The 17,667-nt window shown below is 40.7% G+C and overlaps 1 protein-coding gene across 3 annotated transcripts in view; it reads right to left on the bottom strand.

Annotated features, from left to right (window-relative positions):
* The window catches only part of zgc:110158 (uncharacterized protein LOC553590 homolog), a 41,481-nt gene that overhangs the window by 5,361 nt on the left and 18,453 nt on the right, over positions 1-17,667 (bottom strand). Inside the window, exons 5-14 of one of the 3 annotated variants that reach the window (XM_022193860.2) lie at positions 8,756-8,845; positions 4,747-4,830; positions 3,462-3,521; positions 3,278-3,344; positions 2,638-2,702; positions 1,557-1,618; positions 1,097-1,142; positions 640-675; positions 486-537; positions 153-223 (exon numbers count right to left, since the gene is read on the bottom strand). In XM_022193860.2, the coding sequence (XP_022049552.1) occupies positions 153-223; positions 486-537; positions 640-675; positions 1,097-1,142; positions 1,557-1,618; positions 2,638-2,702; positions 3,278-3,344; positions 3,462-3,521; positions 4,747-4,830; positions 8,756-8,845 (633 nt within the window). Of the gene's footprint in view, positions 1-152; positions 224-482; positions 538-639; positions 676-1,096; positions 1,143-1,556; positions 1,619-2,637; positions 2,703-3,277; positions 3,345-3,461; positions 3,522-4,746; positions 4,831-8,755; positions 8,846-17,667 lie in introns of all 3 variants that reach the window. The other 2 variants (XM_022193852.2, XM_022193868.2) reach the window with 2 other exon arrangements.

Raw genomic sequence — 17,667 nt, forward strand, 5'->3', positions numbered from 1 at the left:
TTTTAATCATTACAAAAACAGCCATTATTTTAACCCGAGAATCAATCTGCAATGTCTGCAAGTGAAACAAGTCTGGAAAGTGTAACTTTTACAACAACAATATGGAGCCGTCAGTTCAATAACTAAGTGGAGCTAAATCGTCTGAGACTTACATTGGGTCTGTTGCCTCCGGGTCCGATAGGATTCATCATTGTATAGATGTTTTCACTGGAGTTAGTTGAATCTAAGGAGAAACACAAAACAAAAACTTCAGTTGGAGGATATCACAGAGAGGATGTAAAGCCTCTGAATCAACCATGAAGATTTAATCAAGCAGTGAATTAAACATGAAAATGAAAAAAAAAGGAGACATGACAAATGAGAACACTCAGACCGACTGGTGGTTAAGGGGACTCATTCATGCTTGTTTAGTGAGGAAAAATGGGAGACACATCTAATTCTGAGACAAGTGTTAGTGCCGGGGACATAGGTAGGTGACGCACCACCTGGGCTGGGCATGATGGGAGTTCCAGGTGGACCTCCTCCGCCTGGTGGACCCTGAGAAACAATCATTGGCAAATATTTAAAATGATGATCATCAGAACATGATTTAAGGATCAATATAAAAACAACAACTGCTTTTGATAGATTTTCACTCACCACATAGTTTCCTGGAGATGAGGAGGAGTAGGCTATCTGCAGGGGGGAGGGGGGAAACAAAAAGTCAGATTTGAGGGTCAGAAGATCATCTATACAAGATAGAAAAACTAGAATCCACACCATGCAATCAAATAAAACCCAATAGCAGTCGGGCAATAAATTGATAGAATGTTCTTGGTTTGTTGAGAATGCCAAGAAGATGAAAAGTTTGTGAAAAGTTTTTTTGTTGTGCTGTTAAGCTAAAAGCCGTCCAACACTGTTTTCAAGGGGGAAAAACTGTGGTTACAGGAAATACTTGGCAAAACTGAATAATAGACCATAACTGAATTACCTTTTCTGAAATGGTTTAAACGAAAACTGGAGATCTTAACTAGTATAAAGAGGATTTCAAATCTCCTTAAGAGAGTATCATATTCAAATCATGAAGTCTGAATTTTGCAAAGGAGTTCTGACTCACAGAGTTAGCATTAGGTCCTGGCCAAGGCCCTCTTCCTCCGGGACCCCTGAGGAAAACACACAGAGATGGTGTCAGATGAAGACAAGAATGAAGGTAAAACAAAGAGATCATGTGGGAAGGTGACAATAGTGTAGAAAGGACACATAAATAATTAAATACAGCACAAAATAATATGATAAACCTGCTTTGAGACAATGATGAAGAGTAACGGCATTTTATTGGATGCAGAGATGTAGCCAAGGGGATAGACTGTACATCTGAATTAATTTGTTAATAATTCCAAACTGTTAACCGTGGATGGACACAGAACAGACAAAACCTTCTTTGGCCTTTAAAAACAAACAGGGAACAGCACAACAGTTTGACTGAGGAGGAGGAGAGTCATTTCTAGCTGCTAAAGCTACCTGTAAACTAATGCTAGGATGCTAATGCAACAAATGAAGCAGTTCACAGGACTTACATGTTCATTCCTGGCATTGGACCACCCATGGAGTTGGGAGGAGGCCTCATGCCACCATAATTCTATAAGACATTAAAATCACTGTCAGGACATGTCATGCTAAGTTATCAAAAAACACAGTTTGACTTGATTTTGGTGACTGCAGAAGAGTCAATGTTTTGTGCTGCATTTCCTAGCAATGTGCGCACAAACACAACAAAGAGGTCTGTGCTGTTGTTGGGATATTCCATTTTAAATCAGAGGCTTTCTGCTCGACCCGCTCTGATTTGCTTAAAACTTTTTTTAATTATTAACTATGGATCTTTAATGAGGTATATGTGAAATATTAGGTTAGTTTATCAAGTACTTTCTAAAATAAATTCATTATTGTGATCAAGTATTTCATATTAAAAGTACTCTGGGTTTTTTTAAAAAATATTGTGACATGCAACTCGATATGGTTCAGAAAGTATCACTAGTTGACTTTTTTTTTAATTAAATCAAACTGCTGAAAATTGAACTTTTCACAACTATTTCAACTTACCCTTGATCAGAGACTATTTGGTCTATTTGACCAGTACTGCAGACTAAGTCAGTGACATGATGAGAAATAACTTTCTCCAACAAATCTTTAAAAGTTCCTGTGATATTGTCATCAAAACATACTCGAAAATGTCAATGTGCAATAAAAATGTGCTGAAAGTAGGTAGAAGGACAGTAATATATTTTTAAAAAAATGTCTGGAAGTACTATATACACACACACACACACAGGTAAAATTTTAAATATTTCTATAAACTATCTACATCACATGCTATAATAAAAATGTCAGAAAAATCAGAGATGGTCAAGCCTGAATTGTTCTAAAAATCAGATGTTTTGAGAATGGCCCTCTTCTAAAAGTAACAAAGAATCTACGCTTGAAGAAAAGTTTGAATTTTACTCTTTAAGAGAAACCACACCCATATGGACACGCACAGCAAAGTATACTCCTTATCAAAGCGTTCACATTCACAGAATCGACTGTATTTACTAGATGCAGACACACAGACTCATTAGATTCTACCTGGCACTCAGTTATTGTCTGAATGTTTCGTCCTACCTGTGGGCCCATGGCCATTCCTCGAGGAGGGTTCATTCTCATTGGTCCACCCATGTTGGGATGTCCTACAAAAAAAGACGCCCAGAGTCACAAACCGAGCGTGACACACTCATGTAAATCCACATATGTCTCGTCTCCTAAAGTCAGGAATTAAGCCTTGCCACAGACAATGCTTCGTCCTAATCCCATTAGTTGTAACCCTCAGGGCCCCTGAAACTGTAATCTGCTGCTAAAATCACCACAGACCCCTTCCTGAACCAGATCCACCCACAAGTATTCTGTCTACAGTGGGGAAAGGAAACAATCACACACACTGAGTCTATACAGAAACCCAAACAGATGACACATATTTGTTGGGTGTTGGTTTACCAACAAAATTTCAATATTTGTAGGTTGCAGATTCCCCAGAATGAGGACATGTTTTCTTTTTATAAACCTCTCATCATTGCAGACCTAAATTTTGTTCAAACAATTGCATTTTTCAAAAATTTACAGAGAAAAATTTTATTTGAAACATTTCCAGCTGTTTCAGCTATTGCAAATAGAATCATTTGTTAAAGACAGATTGCATGCTATAGAAAATGATCATATTTCATAATAAGTCACCCCAACTCGGGGATTCAACTCTCTCCAGCCTTACCTTGCGGTCTTGTGGGGTCCAAACTGTTTGGCAGGAGAGGCTGAGATCCTGGGATTCCTCCAGGAGGCTGAGAAGAGAGCAGACATGGACATGGATCAAAACACTGGAGCACTCTTGTCAACACAGACACTCAGAGCTGTTAAAAAATATCAACATAAAATTGAGTAAACATGGAGTTCAGTACCTGATTTGGCATTCGGAGTGAGGGGCGCGGCCCACCTGGATACCGTGGTGACATGAAAGGCTGCAGAGGGAAATGGAAGAAGGAGAAAAGAGGGGGAAGGAAACGAGGGTAGGAAACGTGGGGGAAAAGGGACACAAGAAAAAAATGACATTTCTATTATTGATAAGTCCAAAAGCACTCAAACAGGGGGAGCACTGAGGACACAGAGATGGACACAGTGTGGTTGGAGAATGGAGGATGACACTGAAAAACTTGCAAATTCAGCGACATATCTGCCTGGAAACCAGAGGAGGAAATAAAAATACACTGGCACAAGAGTTTATGATCTTAAACAACGCTCGCTTACACCAACAATATGCTCTCCAAGCATGAATTTGAGTGTGTGTGCATGTTTTTGTGTGTGTGTGTGTAACGGCAGCGCTAACCCAGCTTCCCTGCACAGCCTGCCTGCTCTCGCTGTGGTGTAAGCTGATTCGGCCTGTGGTCTGCCTGGCGTAGTTAGAGACACCTCAGGCCAACAACACCGTTCAAAACCTTAGCGGAAGCATGTCCACACTCTCTCGCACACAAGACGGAAACCAAAAACCACAAGAATGAAGAGCTGAGCTGCCGCAGTTAATGGGCAAAGGCTAGCTTTACCTCCACAGTGGCATCTGTAGCTGCCGTTCTGGAGAAGTGCAGCGACTGAGGGTGGAAGTTTTTGAATATGCTCTTATCTAATCATCAGCTTTGGCAACCCAAACCTCTGGCTGCCCCTGTATGTGTGGAAAGTTTAACGGTGTAGCCCGTGTGTTTTGTACGTATACGTGATGCATTTAAAGGGCCTGTCCCCTGTTTTATTTATAACGTGCTAGAACAAGTAAGCAACGGGGGGAGGGGGAGAGGTGTGCGTCTGTGTGCGTTTGTGCATGTGTGTTAAGAGTGCAGGAGAAGATAAGTGTGCAACCCCCCACAAGCTGCTCCGGGGGAGGGGCAAGGAGTGAATTATTCATCCCACAGAGGGACAGCCGATTCTGGGCCTTGAAGAGGAGAGGGCCCTGCTGCCTCTGGATGCCCGGCTTTCATAAAAAAAGGACCTGGCATCTATGGGGAGTTAGCCAGAACAAAACTAGAGCTCGCAGGGCTCAAGGGTAGAAGAAGAAGAAGAAGGAGAAAGTGTGCAAGTCGTGAATGGGGAGAAAAATAAAGCTTGTGTGTGGGTGAGGGGTGTGTGTTGGAGGGGTTGGGGATTTAGAGGGAATGAAAGAGGAGAGGGGAGTTTGAGAGAAAGTGTTTGTCGTCTTACCTGGCCATGGGGTCCCATCATTGGGTTGCTGGGGTTGTGTGGGGGGGGCTGTGCGTGGGGGGACTGCTGAGAGCCGGGTGGTCCCTTTAAGAAAGAAGAGTGATGTCAGCGAAGGGGAAGGGGGCAAAATGTGGGTTTACACCTGGAGGAATTACCCGATCAAAATTATAAGAGAGAGGGAGGAGGGGGGGAGTCGGTGGGGAGTCTTTAGTTTGAAGAGGAAGAAGAGAAGCAGGAAAGTGGAAAAAAGCTGGACATTGTGGGCAAATCCCCTAAAATCTGTGGGTAAATAAGGCACTTATTAATAAGAAACACACAATTAAAACTCCTAATCTGACAGAAATCAGTATTTATCTTGTTGGATGGCCTTGACATGTGCAGCTACAACAGTAGAAGTGATCCTCGGGACACCGGCAGTCAGAGGATTATACGTTTTCCACTGGGCCACATGGGGGCAGTATTGCCAAAGGCTCGCTGCAACAGGACAGGCAGCAGCAGCAGCAGGACAGGCACTAGTGGCAACTTCAAACCAGAAAGATGATACTGACAAAAACAAGTACAGGTCGGAAGTTTTTTAAGCTCACTGTAAGCCTACTTCAACGTAAAACCATGTTCCTGTGCACCAAGCAGGGCAACCCGTCTCCTCGCTCGTCTGACACGCTGCTGCATTTATTGCTGACATGTCACCCCAAGACAAGAGGTTAATGACCTCTAATAAATAAGTCATTACGCAACAGCCTCTTTTCGGCTCTGTCGCCGTCGATGCTTCACTATTTTTTCTTTTTCCAGTTGTCCGAAGAAAACAAAAGCTGCCCGATTTACGGATGGCAAATGGAATTTTCCGTGTATCCCTCCTAGGCATCCGGACACACACAAAGACAACAAACATTGATTACCTCAGTGAGTCTGGGACTATATGTACTTACATTTAGCTGGTGAAAGCAAGCTTTTGGCTTGGACATTAGAAACTAGACTGACATTTGACAAAAAGACTCAAAGAACATCTGTGTTGTTCCAGGTAAAAAATCTAAACCAGGGTAAACAAAAATATGAAGGCGACGCATCATCGTTTTGTTAGTATTCCACATGGAAACACTTAATATGTGAAGTGGGTTATTTGGTAAAGTGATAATGACTTAATATTGTAATGTAAGGACAAGTTGGTCAATTAACCGAATAGTTGACCAACAATCAATGACTGAGCTGCTTTAGAAAATAGATTCAATTGTTATCATCACTTTTTAGGGAAAAAGACAGACTCACTCATATTCATTAGTTTACAGCGCTGAGTATCGAAAACTGTCAAATACCAAAAGCTGACATCAAATATCTTTCCGGTTTGTAACAATGATTCACCAATTGCACCAATTCTCAAAATGTTTCTCTCCTGACAGCAAATCTGATGCCTCAACTGAGAGTACATGCCAATACAGATGATGACTGATCTGATACCAGTGCTCTCTTTTCCCACACTGAAAAATTGCGTGGATCTGCTGCGCTGCTAAAAGCTGAGTCAGTTTAATGAAAAAAAACTCAACTTAATGATGACAGAAATGAGAAAGAAACCATTTTTAATGCCTCTTGACCCACTTAATAAGGTCGGTATCTCAAAAGAAAATTAATTTTGAGAAAACTAAATCGGCAACTGTGTTGATAGTTGATTAATGAGTCAGTTTTTTGGCAAAATGACAAAGGTTGCTGGTGTTAGTGTGTAAACTGTGAGGATGTGCTGCCTTCTTTTTGCATGCATGTATGATATTAAAGTGATTATAAAGACATTTGACCTTGTGATCATGAAAACTGTTGTGATATGTTCTTATTGTGGCATTTTCTTACTCAAATAATTACAAATAAAACAAAAAAGAAAACCATTTGTTAATGGAAGCATCAGTGGCAGCTGTAATCTTTCTTTGATCAGAGACTTTTGCACAGCTGCTTGTGCTGCATGCGGCCTCTTGTTAAATGACAAAGAGTTTGGTAAAAATGAAAACATAAATTAACATTTCTTACAGTTGAGTGTCAGAAAAGGTATTTCTTAGTTGTCAGGGCTGACGTTAAGCACATGCACCGCTATCAAAAAGATTTCAAATGACACTGCCTGAGCATTTTCACATTTGCAGCGAACAACCACAGCTTTCCGTTAGGTCCCTTGAACACAACATACACACAAACACAAACCAACCCTCGCCCAATCTCACTCCCCCACCAATGTTAAAAATAGCACTTCCATGCGTCTCTCGTCACCCTCACTCTCTCTCCCCCACCCTTCCCCTTGCTTATTCACAGTCGTACTCTCACTAGTCCCCCCACCACCACCACCATCACCGCTGTCCTCGCTCTCAGCCAGCAAACAATAGGGTGGTAGGTAGCCACAGAAACAAACACTGGGCCACAATCCTGGTGGCACTGATCTTTCACATTTCCCTCTCTTATTCCTCCTCCTCACCCCTCTTCCTCCCTCTCTAACCGTCCCCCCTCTCTTATTGTGTCACTCGCTTTTTCGCTCCTACTCCTCTCCACCACCTTATCGTGCCTCCTGCCAAATGCCACTGCTGTCCATCACACCACTGCCTCACGGAGGATGTGTGTGTGTGTGTGTGTGTGTTTGTTTGTGAATGTGCATGCTTGTACGTGTTTGTATATGTATCGGTGTGTGTGTGTTTGTGCGTCTCATTCTCCTCACTCTTCAGACAGCCATCTCCCACACTAAAACCTTTCCCTTCACAGAGCCGGGACAGGTCAGAGACAGACGGAGATGGAGATGGAGGAGTGGGGAGAGGATGAATGCGGGGATGGCTGAATCACAAATCGGTTGAACAGCAGCCCAGCGAGAGCAGAGCCACAGATGAATGAACAGTGTGAGCTTCAGAGGCTCTGGTGGGTGTAAATATCAAGAGCGGAATAAACACAGTTTTGGAAAAATGTAGGGGGGGGAAACAGAAAGTGGGAGAACTGGAGTCTCAAACTAACTGTGGTGTCACTTGATCAAACTCCATTATTGATTTTACAGGGAGAGACTTAATTAATAGAGATGAGACTGATACTGCATTTTTGAAGCTGATACTGATACTTGGCAAACTTTCAACTTCTGATTAACCAATCAGACGATATTGTTATTGTTCTACATGTACGTGACACATTTTATGATAAAGATATGTCTGATTAGTTGCCAAAAATGTTAGTTTGTAATTAAACAATATACTTCTTAGTGAATTACAACAATCATAAAATGGCGCTTGATTGTCCCTTTACAGTGCTTTTTTTTAAGGTAAACTAAACATTTAGTTAAATAAACCAATAAAAACCCCATAGGATTATTCATACAACACGTTGTCACAACCAGGCTTGTACTCTTTGATCATAGAAAAGTTTTTAAAAGATTTTATTGATATAAAAGCAGCCAATTGTGGCATGGGAAAAAGTTTAATTAGAGTCACAACCATATTGACAAACATGACTAAAATCTCAATAACTTCTTCAATTGAAACACTGTTTAGTCTACTATACATAAATGTGTTGCCAATAAAACATTTACAGCTACAGTTTAGTGCTCCGCATCTATTTAGCAAACTGGAAAACACAGATTCCAATAAAAATGCTGATATCAGTCTGGCTGAAAATGCTACGCCTGAGCTTTTCACACAACATCAAAAGGATCTGAAAACGAAAGTTAAGTTCTTCTCCACCTTAAAGTCATAAACGGATACACTACGCATGCATGTCACACAGCACAAGTGGACATGAATTTTAAGATAGGGCAAGTAAGTCAAGTGTGAAAGAGCTGTTTTTGCTAGAAGAACTGAAAAAAAGAGATTACTCTTATATTGGTGATTTTCAGTTTTTATCTGAAGTGGTTTATTGGTAGGTGGGCAAATTCTCTTTCAGTGCCTGGTGCTTGAAATGGAATTCAATGAAAATTTCTTTTATTCTGGAGAGTCAGAAATGGATGGATGAAAGACAGAGATAAGGTAAAAAAAGGGGCAGTGGGTTCGGAGGTGGTGGGTCGTACCTGGAAGAAGCCTGGGGGCATGGGACCACCTGGCATGGCGTCGTTGGGGGGCATGTTGCCCATCACAGGGCTGGGCGCCGCCGCCGCGCTCTGGAAAACACAGTTATCATCAGTTAAATATGGTGTTTTGCATGTGGGTGTCTCACTGCTCCACAGTCATTTTGAAGAACATGATGCATTGGCCTCCAAATTACTACAGGGGGCAGTGTCTGCATCTGCAATCACAGCAAACCCCCCCACCCCCCAACACATTTAAAGTTTAAATTGTTAATTCAAAGTATCTTCTACTACAACCTTTAAACTGTTCCCTCATCTCTGCAGCAATGTGAGAGGAAGAGAAGGGCATTAACCACCTCTTTTTTGTAGACAAGGATAGAAGCCAAGGGGACTGTTTCAGGGAGAAACTGCACCAAAATGGTGTTCTTATGGTCGAGAAGAGTTTGAGTCACACAAAGCTGTGTAGAGAGCAGCCTGTGATCTATACTATTATATGCACTGTTATGTACCGAGGAGTAATGTTGTCCTGACCATCACTGAGCTGTTGCTTAAGACAACACTTATTTAACATGAAGGATAGGAATTATAATTTCTTTGCATTTTGTAGCTCTTCTGAGTTTTTGATGATATAATGAAATGCACAAGTATATCCTATGACATGTTTTAATGTTTGCCCACACTTTCTGATCATTTCTTATGCACAAATCAAACAAATACTGATGCTTTGCATGGCGATACTGTAACATGAAACACACTCTTTACATAATCTTAGAAAAACCAAATACTATTCCAGTTTGTTAGTTACAGCTGAGAATATGAAATGCAATCAAAATGGCTGCAATCAGAAGTTTTTGTTTGTTTGGCATCATTGTTTTTTACACTGTAATCATCTTGGTGATGTTAAATGAACTTCAGTAGATATTTTGCAGAACACTGCTAGTTATTTAGTTCAAAAATAAGCCTCTGCATAAACTTGACATATATATACCATAACTTTACGCAGATATTTGTGTCAATAAAGCCCATTGAAAAAAGTTCTGATTTGCTTTTTTTTTTTTTACAAATATATCTATTTTTGTTTGTTTATTTAATGATTCAATTTGTTGCCAAAAATTGTCTTTTTCAAAAAATATTTGAATGTAAACAGAAAACACAAACATATTATCTTGCCTAGCACTGGCTACATATAAAAAATATTCACAATAAATACGGGCTACCATTCAACATCAATATAATTTCCATTAAGTCAGATCAATCAGCTATATTTTCGCACCAACATACGCATTAGGATTAAGTTTTTGATCAGTATGTAAACTATGCAAATACAGTAATAAGTCATCTGCAAATAAGTTGAGTTTCTACTGTTTTTACCCATTTAATGCTGCAAAAATATTTGAAACTTCATACTGTGTAGAGCCGATGCTTCTTTCTTCTTTTTCATTTATGGTCAAATTCCTAAACAGTCCAAGTAAATCTAAATATTTAATACAGTTAAATAGAAATGGCACATCTACTTAGTCTTCAGTAAATCTTCCACCACTGATAAAAAATATTTTGCTTAGAATTTCTAATTCACAGCAATACTGCATTAGATCAAATGGTAATACTTCACAAACAGAAAATGTATTATAAAATGAAGGACAGCAACAGCAGAATTATTTAAAAGCGACAAACATGCAACACTCAAACCTACTGCTTAACTAGCACAATCACATTAACTCCGCCACAGATTTTTGCACCTTTTACGTCAGTTTAACAATGTGGATGCAAAAGAAACAAAATCTAGAATATAAAAATGGGGGGAGAACGATTCAGCCCGGGAGTTAAATATGATATAACTCTATTCTTGTCAACACACATAGAAGGAGACGCATGTTCAGAGTGCTTACATAAGCAAGCCGGAACAAACACACACATGCACGCAACCCACATGAACGTGAAATCAAACACACAAACACACAGAAACACACAAAGAGTTGCATCACAGGCTCACAAAGTGCAGCCCTTCAGTACAGAAAGGCAGACAGGGGAGAACCGCAGGCTACAGGACAGAACAGAGAGGGGGTTTAAGACCCAGGGGAGGCAGCCGCTCTCACAAACACACACACAGACACACACACCGATCCACCAGCACGCACACCTAACGAACACACTGCATCCATGTGACACATACTGTACGCTTGGACAACAACGCATGCTCCCAATTACACGCATGTACACAAATACACTCGCTGCCCTTCGTCTCCTATCTGAAACCAACGCAACATGAAAACTGGAAAAATCGCACACCTCCCCCCATCTTTATGCTAATTCTGCTAGTGAACATGAGCAGGCCACTGAGTCCCTGGGGAGGAGGCAGGGTCGTCTGCCTGGCTCTCTCCTTCTCCATCCTCCCTTCGTGCACTTTTCTCCATCTTTTTTCTCCCACCCGTGACCCCCCACACTCGTTTTTTCTCAACACTGGTGCACATAGACGTTCATGCACCTTCCCTGTGCCCCAACCCCTGTACTATTCCTACCCATCACAACCTCTCCTCCCCTCAGTCCCCCCCAGTAGGGTGTCAGCAGCTTGCAGAAGCTGTTGCTATGGAGACAGGTCCTATCTGCACTCTGTCCCCCTGGCATCCCCCGCTCCAGGAGCGCAGAGAGAGAGAGAGAGAATAAGAAGATGCAGGAGAGAGTGAGGAGGCACAAGAGTGAGATAGAGAGAGAGAGATTGAGTTAGAAGATGCAAGAGTGAGACAAAAAAAAAACAACAAAGAAGGAAATGCAACAAAAAGAGAGATTCCTGTCGACAATCTATCGCTTATTGTTACGGACTAATAATGACAATTTATCTGCTCGTACAGTCTCCAGTTTGCTGATTGAAAATGAATGCAAAGCATGCAGATTGAGCGCAGTTGCCACCGGCGAAAAGGAAGGTAGATTTAGTATGCAGTTGGACTTTATTAAAATCAACTGGCCTGGGGAAATACAAAAGGATCCAACAGTGCTTTTTTAGTTTTTTGTAGTGGCACACACAGTACTGTCTATATCTATCTTTCCATTTCAACTCCTCACTCAGAAGGAGGAAGACTGTCAGAGAACCTCGCAACAAGACTACCTCCTGGAAACAGAGAAAGTAAATCCACAGGAATTTGTCTTGTTGACATTTGTGCAGGTAAACAATGACTGTTAATGCAAAGAGAACATGCAGGTACAGTGAGTAGAAATGTGTACCTTCAGGTACGGAAACAAATCCAAGCCGACAGAACATTCCACAGCAGACATTAGCGCTGCGCTAATTAGTTGATATAATGGACATGTTTTTTAGGTGAGGTGAATAATTCATTTTCAGGCATAGCATATGGAAAAGTCTATATGTGGAGGAGCGTGCAACACAAAGTGAAAAAGCTTTAATGCCTGACATGCAGCAGGAAGGAGAAGAATATGTTTCTTTCATTGAAGCTGGCTGAAAGTTCAACAAAACCCAGGGGACACATTTTCAAATGCCTGGGAATATTTACACTGTTTAAACTGTAAACTATATTTTAATGGCCTTCCTCAGCAGCACTGCACAAACACCGTGTCAAAGCATCCTGGAGCCACGGCTGCTCTAAAATAATATTAGGTACGTTTTTAATGTTACCTGGCTATCAATTATACAGTATCTGGCCTACAGACCTGAACTGTGGCTACAGTAATTCTTGATGGAGAACTGCTATCTTTAGCATTTTTACAGCATCATATAACATTGTCAGTCTCTTTAGAGCTAGATTTAAGGATCTACTGCCTGTATTACTATATGAAGAAAAAACTACACTAAGTGCTAATTTAAAAACCCAAACAAATAAAAATTCTATATATACACACATCCATTACCGTTTTCTTTGCTGCAACCAAATCAAACAATGAAAGTGATCTATTATCTGTATTAACACTTCGGTCAACAAAATACTAAATTTCTCTAAAAAGCGATTGTGGCACAGGTAGTCATTAAAAATGTAGAAATATCCACTTCAATAACATATTAGTGACACAAAAAGATTTGATTCAAGCAAAACATTATAAAAAAAAAAAAAATCTGATCCAGCTGTGATATCTGTGACCAACTGTCTGATCAGTGCATCCACAGTCTATTCTGACAGATACCAGCCACTGGTTTCTCTTTTTATGATGAAACCTCAGACCAGTGCTTAAATTAGATGCTGTGGTGGCCCAAGGCTTTTGTGCATGTCATCCCACTTTCCCTCCTCAGGCTTTCTGTTCCACTCTATCACATTCTTAAAAAACATAACAGGCAAAAATGGGCATCCTGCTGGACAAGTAGGTGTACTGTAATTGCAGCTTCCCTGGTTTGATTCAGTTTCAGAATCTCTGACGCAAGTCATCCTCCTCTGTGTTTTCTGTCACCTCTGGGGTAGAGCTAAATGATAAAGCTGAAAAGCTTAAAATATCAATAATTATTGGTCAATTTTTATGATCTTTTCTCAATGAAGTGGACTAGTAGGCCACAGGACACCTGCACAGCAGCCACAGGGAGAAAGACAAAGGCCAAAGATGCTCCAGCACCAAGGTAGGGATGAGAAAGGAGGGTAATACGCTTGGGGTTTGCTAAAGCAATCAAAATTAGAATTTTTGTTTCATTATACCAGTTTGTTTACCTACAAAATTTCCTTTATTAATGATGAAGCATCCACAGCAGGTAAATATTGCTGTCGCTGTTTGGCCTCTTGGGTATAAACAATCCAGTAAAGTCAAAATGCCCTCCTCTTACATCTCTTAGTTTAATACCAACAACAACAACAACAATTAAAGATACTTATTCAATTTTCACCAATATATGAATATATAACGTACTAAGCATCACTTAAAGATACAATCTTGGGCTCTGTGAAACTGATAATGTGGACTGTTTACATTTTATAGGCTAAATGACTGATCAAGAAGAAAAACATTACACCACACTGAGGCAGGTGTCATTTGGCTGCTCTTCTGATTTGGTAATTTTACAGAAGCTGGGCTGAGCAGAGTTCAGTGGTTTTCTGTGGAAAGCAGGTTAAAATCTCACTTTGGGCAGAAAAGCTACAATCGCTGACTACTGCATAAAATGAAAAATCTTATCCGCCGCCATTTGGCATCACCATGGTGACTTTATGGCAAAATATTTCAAACTCTGATGTCTTAATCCAGAGTTTGGCTGCCTGCTGGGACACCGTGTTGTGCTTTTGCTTATCCTCCTCACTGCAAACCCACTATGTTGATGAATAATCTATTGGAGAACAAACGACTAATGATCTGATTGGCCGGTACAGTGCAGTATGTAGATGGGATATACAGAATAGCATTGATCTCACCCTCTCTGTTTGCCTCTCCCCTTCCCTCACCCATAGGACCTACCGGACAGATCAATAGTGCTCAACACATTATTGACCTCCGCCTGATACCTTTCACAGGGATAAAGACAGAGACATAAACACAGGATGGAGAAGTAGGAAGAGACAGCAAATGTATCAGTGTGTGTGCCTGTATTTATGTGTGTCCCTGCCTGGAGAGGTACTAATCTACATTCTGGTTCACACTGATATGTACCTCATCACTGTCTCCTTGACCTGCTGTCCTTAGCGCACAGAGAAAGAGGGAGAGGGGAAAAAAAAAAAAAGAGTAAGGGGGAGGGGGGATGGGAGGGTGAAGGAGTCAGGATGGTGAGCGTGTGGAGACGGGAGGGGAAAAATAGCTGACTGTGGTGATCTAGCTAATTTATCAGCTCAGTCAAAACAGTGTGTTTCGCTCGAGAGCAACAGGATACGGCTGCTACTCTCACCGTCACGTCTGACAAACAAATGCACAAACACATGCGTGCACACAATCTCTGAAAACCCAGCTGGTCCTCAAAACTGGCACAACACGCACACCGAACACACACTTCCCAAAAAGCTGCTGCCAAGGTAGCAGTGCTGAACCAGACAGGCGGACTTGAGCGAGCACATGCGCACACACACACACACACACACACACGCACACAGGATGACAGCACTAATACATGCTGCAGACACAACATCCACTTATCCAACGCTCCAGAGAGAAGGCAGAGGGGGCCGAAAAGACAAGAAGATGAGGAGAATGGGAACCACAATATGGCTTTAAAAAATTAAAGAGGAGGAATTAACTAATGCGATTATGAATGTTTATGCTATATTTCTTCTAATTAACACAAAAAGCAAAGTGATAATCAATTGTTCACACATTAGAGACTCCTTTTTCTTGACATACTTCAATCTGAGGGTATTGCCCCTTTAGCTGATTTGGAGTCAGTATGCAATTTATTTCCTTGGGGCAGACAATAAACAAAAAACCCAGATGCAAATGAAGGGACAGCCTCAGTCTCGCTCCCCTGTAGACAAGAATGCTTAAATAACTACTGTTTTACATTCGGTTTATAGACAGGTTTAATTGTGGGTCGCTCATTTGTAAAGCAGAGTTTTGACGTTTAACCCTCTGAACCAAAAAACCTGCTGGTGGACTTGAACATTGCACTCTTTTAAAAAACTGCCTACATTAAACCATTTATTGCAACCAGGAACTAGAAAAACAGAAAGAATTGTTGGATTTTCAACCTTCCGATGGTCCCTGAACAACCTGTGATTTCCGGTTTTGTCAGAAAAATTAAAGAATTTGTAAGCCTAAACTGGGATAGTTACTCAAAATATCATTTCAAAATGCCTAATTTGAAAATCCACCCTCAAAAAAAATACATCTGGACCAAACTGATTCTGTAAAAACTGAAAAATTCGGCACTCACGGTGCAACCAAGAAGCCACAAGTGACTACAACCATCACATGACAAAAATTCAGGGACTATTCAGCTGACCTGGGCTGAACTGCAGGCTGTGCTTACACAGACAAAACACAAGACAAGTATGGAAACAAATTAAACATGCATGTAGTAAAACATCTATAGCAAACAGAGCCACCATTCGTCCCCAGTATTACCAACACCTGGGCCCGCTTTGAAAATGTTGCACAAGTTGATTGTTAAAGTAATCAAAGAAATTCGATGTTTTTTGTTTTTGATGGCATTATAACTTTGTCATCCTGCACCAAACATATTTTTGAGTTTCCTCAACTTGTAGCCATGGTCATGCCATGTCATAGAAATCCAGAAAATAAATCCAAAAATATGGTTGAAGCAAAACAAAAGGCCAAAAAATTGCTTGGCTTTCAGAGTGCTAAATGAGTATTCCATCTATGTGGTGGTCTAACATCTAGAAAGTTAGAGGAGTCATTGGAAACAGGTTTTGTTTAAATATGGACCCAATAGGGCTTCCAATAATTATCATTATTATTATGAATAGTTGAATATTTTCTCTATCATTTGTTTATAAAATGTCAAAACTGCAAAAAATGCACATTAGAACTTAACAGGTTTTAAATTAGTTTGTTTAATCTGGTAAACAGAACCCAAAACAATCAAGACATTTCTGATACTGCTGGTGTCAGAGAAGAGGCAAACTGGAGGTTCAGGCAGGATGAGTTTCAGCAGAGCAACTTCTTTTTCCCCTTTAAAGTAATGACAGCAAAAAAAAGATGTGTACTGCTGGTTGTTTAAAATTCTGGATAATGTGGGCTGGTTTTAATGGATTTTGACTGCTGTGTAACAAAGAGCTGCTGTCACTAACAATCATGCTTAAACATTTTATGAACATTACAGGAAATGGAATAAATACTATTACACCTCTGCAATCCTTCAGGGCATCAGAAGATACTGAAAATTTCCAAAACACACTACAAAATGATGTCTGCTGCACTGTTTGCTGTTAGATTGCATTATCACATATGCTTTAATCTAACAAACATGATAAAGGTGGAAAAGTGGGATGTGTTTACATACATGCTGTAGGTACATATTTACCAACATGATGTCTTATCAATTTCCTAAAATAGCCAGCCAACGAATTTAAAAGAAAAGTTGCTTCTAGTGCTTTAAGTGATTTAAAATGCAACTAAAGCTATAGACTAATCTTCGCTTTCCCTCACTTTCCGTCTGGTTTGACATTTGCTCACCGAGCTCCATTTTCAAATACCTCAACTGTCTCTTAGTTGTGTCTTTATGTTGTCTACACTGCCCTCTCCTCCTCAGCGCTACTAGGCATTGTGGGTAAACGGCTAGATTAGCCAATCAATCTTCTCCCAGGAACAGGGGCAATAGTGGTGGTGGTGGTGGTGAGGAGAGGTGAGGAGGAGATGGCTCAGGGAGGAGATAGGAAAAGAGAGAGACAAAAGAAGAGGAGGAGAGTCAGGGAGAGGGAGTGAGCGATAAGCCGAGTGAGATGAGAGGGGGGCGGACTGGTGTGTTGGGTGAAGGAGAGAGTAAGAGATGATATAGTAAAGAGGGATGGGAGGAAAAAGAGGTGAGGGGAGAAGTGGGTGAAAAGATGAGGGGGAGGGCAGAAAGATGCAGATGTGAGGGCGTCGCAGAGAAACCACAAGCAGCAAGAAAACATGAAGTGAAGAGACTGAAGTTGCACAAAATGCAAAAGAGAAGGAGAGCGTGAGAAAAGTGGCAAATGTGGGCAGGTGTGTAAAGAAAGAGTGAAGAGAAAATAGAGCAATCCATGAGAAAAAGCCTCAAAAATGTAAAACGACATACCTGCAGACTGACACTTGCACTGAGAGTTGGCAGAACTGATTTAACCCTGTACTTGCAAACACATTTGGAAATATTCCTTTGCATCTTATCCAGCTATGTTAAAACATCGAATGCAAAATCTTTGGCAAGTGTTTTTCAATCATGATCCACCATCCCAGGCTGAATACACCTATGAGCAATGAGCAGTTCAACCAAGAACCAAAGATATTTCTTTGTTACACATATTAGTAGAGGCAGTTCATCTGAAATAAAAGCTAATATAAACTAGCAAGAGATTATTACACTT

Source organism: Acanthochromis polyacanthus, chromosome 1 (genome assembly GCF_021347895.1).
Source record: "Acanthochromis polyacanthus isolate Apoly-LR-REF ecotype Palm Island chromosome 1, KAUST_Apoly_ChrSc, whole genome shotgun sequence".
Classification (NCBI taxonomy): Eukaryota; Metazoa; Chordata; class Actinopteri; family Pomacentridae; genus Acanthochromis; species Acanthochromis polyacanthus.